The sequence below is a fragment of the Sinocyclocheilus anshuiensis genome, unplaced genomic scaffold (assembly GCF_001515605.1).
Source record: "Sinocyclocheilus anshuiensis isolate Anshui unplaced genomic scaffold, SAMN03320099.WGS_v1.1 scaffold432, whole genome shotgun sequence".
NCBI lineage: Eukaryota > Metazoa > Chordata > Actinopteri > Cypriniformes > Cyprinidae > Sinocyclocheilus > Sinocyclocheilus anshuiensis.
The window spans coordinates 1,403,619-1,406,580 of record NW_015557124.1 but is presented as its reverse complement, the minus strand read 5'-3'; the positions used below and the strand labels follow the sequence as shown (position 1 = coordinate 1,406,580).

The 2,962-nt window shown below is 36.0% G+C and overlaps 1 protein-coding gene across 2 annotated transcripts in view; it reads left to right on the top strand.

Moving 5' to 3' along the window:
* The window catches only part of LOC107677850 (FERM, RhoGEF and pleckstrin domain-containing protein 1-like), an 88,429-nt gene that overhangs the window by 68,473 nt on the left and 16,994 nt on the right, over positions 1–2,962 (top strand). For both annotated transcript variants that reach the window (XM_016472912.1, XM_016472911.1), the window contains exon 17: positions 1,060–1,141. In XM_016472912.1, the coding sequence (XP_016328398.1) occupies positions 1,060–1,141 (82 nt within the window). The remainder of the gene's footprint in view (positions 1–1,059; positions 1,142–2,962) is intronic.

The window sequence follows — 2,962 nt, the reverse complement described above, 5'->3', positions numbered from 1 at the left end:
ACACACACACACAAAATTTACATGATATATATATATATATTTCATTTGTGAGAATGATTATTGAATGGTTGTTTTTTAATTTGATCAATTTGATCAGTCAATCAAAAAAATTCATATTGCATTAAATATTTCTAGAAATAAAAATGTTTTAAGATTATTTATATAACACTTCTAATTATTGTTTTATATATAATATATATTATATAAATGATCTCTATCTATCTATCTATCCATCCAACCATTTTTTTATATCCATATTAGCTAAATTAATATTGTGCCATAAGACACAGCTCATATCTTTTTTAGAGCGCAAGTCTTTAGAAATGCTGCTCAGAACAGAGCTGCAGTATCAGACTCTACACATGTCCTCCGCTCCGGCAGTATAATGTGTTCAGACAGTAACTGATGGAGCTCTGCCGGCTCAGATGTTCTCCTGCGTGGCTGTAATGTTTAATGCTGCTCTGTGGGGAGCGGGTTGGACCTATGTTAAAGGACAGGATGATAAATTGAGGTTTTAGTGTGCGGTGGCTCTCGGTGAGGAGCGGGGAACGGCTCAATAGCGTGACAGATGATGCTTCATTCATGTTAAGGAGCTCAGAAAGTCTGTGTGCATCGATGTACAACAGAGACATCTGCTGGACGACGCGAGAACTTCAGTTCACCCGAAATTGACACTCATTTACTCTCATGAAGTTCAAACATGTATGACTGACTTTCTTCTGTCAAACAAAAATGGAGATGTTTAGCAGAATGTGCAAGATGCACATTCAGTGGAAGTAAAGGTTCCAAAAAGGACAAAAAAAAAATCTAAAAAATGTAATCAATATGACTTGTCCTTAGAAAGTGAATCCAACAACAATCATCAGTTAAAAAAAGGAAATATGTTCATATAATTTAAATATATAATTTTGAATTAAATCTAATTAAAAATGTACAATTTAAATATATTAATTTAATATACATTAAATTTAATGTAATGAATAAAATAAATGCAATATATATTTATAAAATACTGAATATATTAATTTAATGATTGTTAATTTTGTTTGTTGTTCCCAGGGAAGGTAGATCTAACGCACACATCAAAGGAGACTACCAGCGCGTTGGAGACGTCATGCTGAAGAATATCCAAGGTTTGAAGGTCAGAACATCTAGATCTTTCTTTGATCCTCTTTGATTTCACTGAGATATTAGTTTTGGACAATGTTTTTTCTATTACACATAAAATGGGAATTTAAAATGGGATATAAAATGGGACAAAAATTGTCGTCCGAATGTTTGAAAACGAAAAAAATAAAAATAACAACAACAACAACAATAATAATAATAATAATTTTATTTGATTTATTTTCATAAATGTTTGAGGTGATGTAGTACTATGCCATAAGCCACACCTAAAAATAAACCACATAAACACAATAAACATGTAGGATGCCAATGGTGTGCAAGAATTTAAAAGATTACTATGGTGTTATCATAGTACATGAACAAAAAACATGATATCAGATACTTTGCAATGCACTGTACCACTGGACTGTAAGATTACTGTTCATATACCATGGTATTTTCAAAGAAAAGTGTTCAGTGTTGGGGAAAGTTACTTTTAAAAGTAATGCATTACAATAATGAGTTACTCCCTAAAAAAGTAACTAATTGCATTACTTAGTTACATTTTATGGAAATTAATACATTTACATTTAGTCATTTAGCAGACGCTTTTATCCAAAGCGACTTACAATTGAGGGCAATGGAAGATATCAAAATCAACAAAAGAGCAATGATATGCAAGTGCTATAACAAGTCTCAGTTAGCTTAACGCAGTACACGTAGCAAGGTTTTTTTTAAATTATATAATAAATAAAAAGAAAACAGATAGAATAGAAAAAGAATAGAGCAAGCTAGTGTTAGAGGCCTTATTTGCTTTTGTTAATTGTATAATAAATAAAAAGATCATCCGGATGGAATGAGAGGCAGAGTTGAGTGTCATCAGCATAGCAGTGATATGAAAAGCCATGTTTCTGAATGACCTAGTGATTCCATGTAGACAGAGAAGAGAAGTGGTCCAAGAACTGAGCCCTGAGGCACCCCCAGTTGTTAGATGTTGCGACTTGGACACCTCACCTCTCCAAGATAACTTGAAGGACCTATCTGAGAGTTAAGACTCAAACCACTGGAGTGTGGTTCCTGAGGTGCCCTTTGCCAATAGGGTTGACATGAGGATCTGGTGGTTAACCGTATCAAAAGCAGCGGACAGATCCAGCAAGATAAGTATTGAAGATTTGGAATCTGCTCTTGCCAGTCTTATGGCTTCAACAACTGAGAGCAAGGCAGGCTTGGTTGAATGTCCTCTTCTGAAACCAGACTGGTTGCTGTCGAGGAGGTTGTTCTGTGTGAGAAAGGCAGAGACTTGGTTGAACACAGCTCGTTCAAGTGTTTTTGCAATGAAAGGAAGAAGGGAAACAGGTCTGTAGTTCTCTAAAAGAGATGGGTTAAGGGTGGGTTTCTACGAGTGGGGTTATACGAGCCTGTCTAAATGCTGAGGGACACCAGTGTTAAGGGATGTGTTAATGATGTGAGTGAGTGCAGGTACAACTACAGGAGAAATGGCTTGAAGGAGATGAGATGGAATCAGGAACCATGTTGAGGTTAAGAGTGAGGAGGAAGAGATCCGAGGTGTGCAGTGGAGTAACCAGTACATGATCAGTGGAGCAGTGTCGTGTGTAAATAAGGTCCAGTTGGATGCACTCTCTTGAGATCAAAAGAGGCAAGCAGAATGTGGAAGTCTGCAGGCTGATGTTTATCTAGGTGGATGTTGAAATCTTCAAGCATAACTAGGGGAGGACCATCCTCAGGAAAGTTTGAGAGCAGCACATCTAATTCATCCAATAAGTTACCTTGTGGTCCTGGGGGTCGATAAACAACTACAAAATGGATTTTAAAAGGGTGGGTAATAGTGAAAATA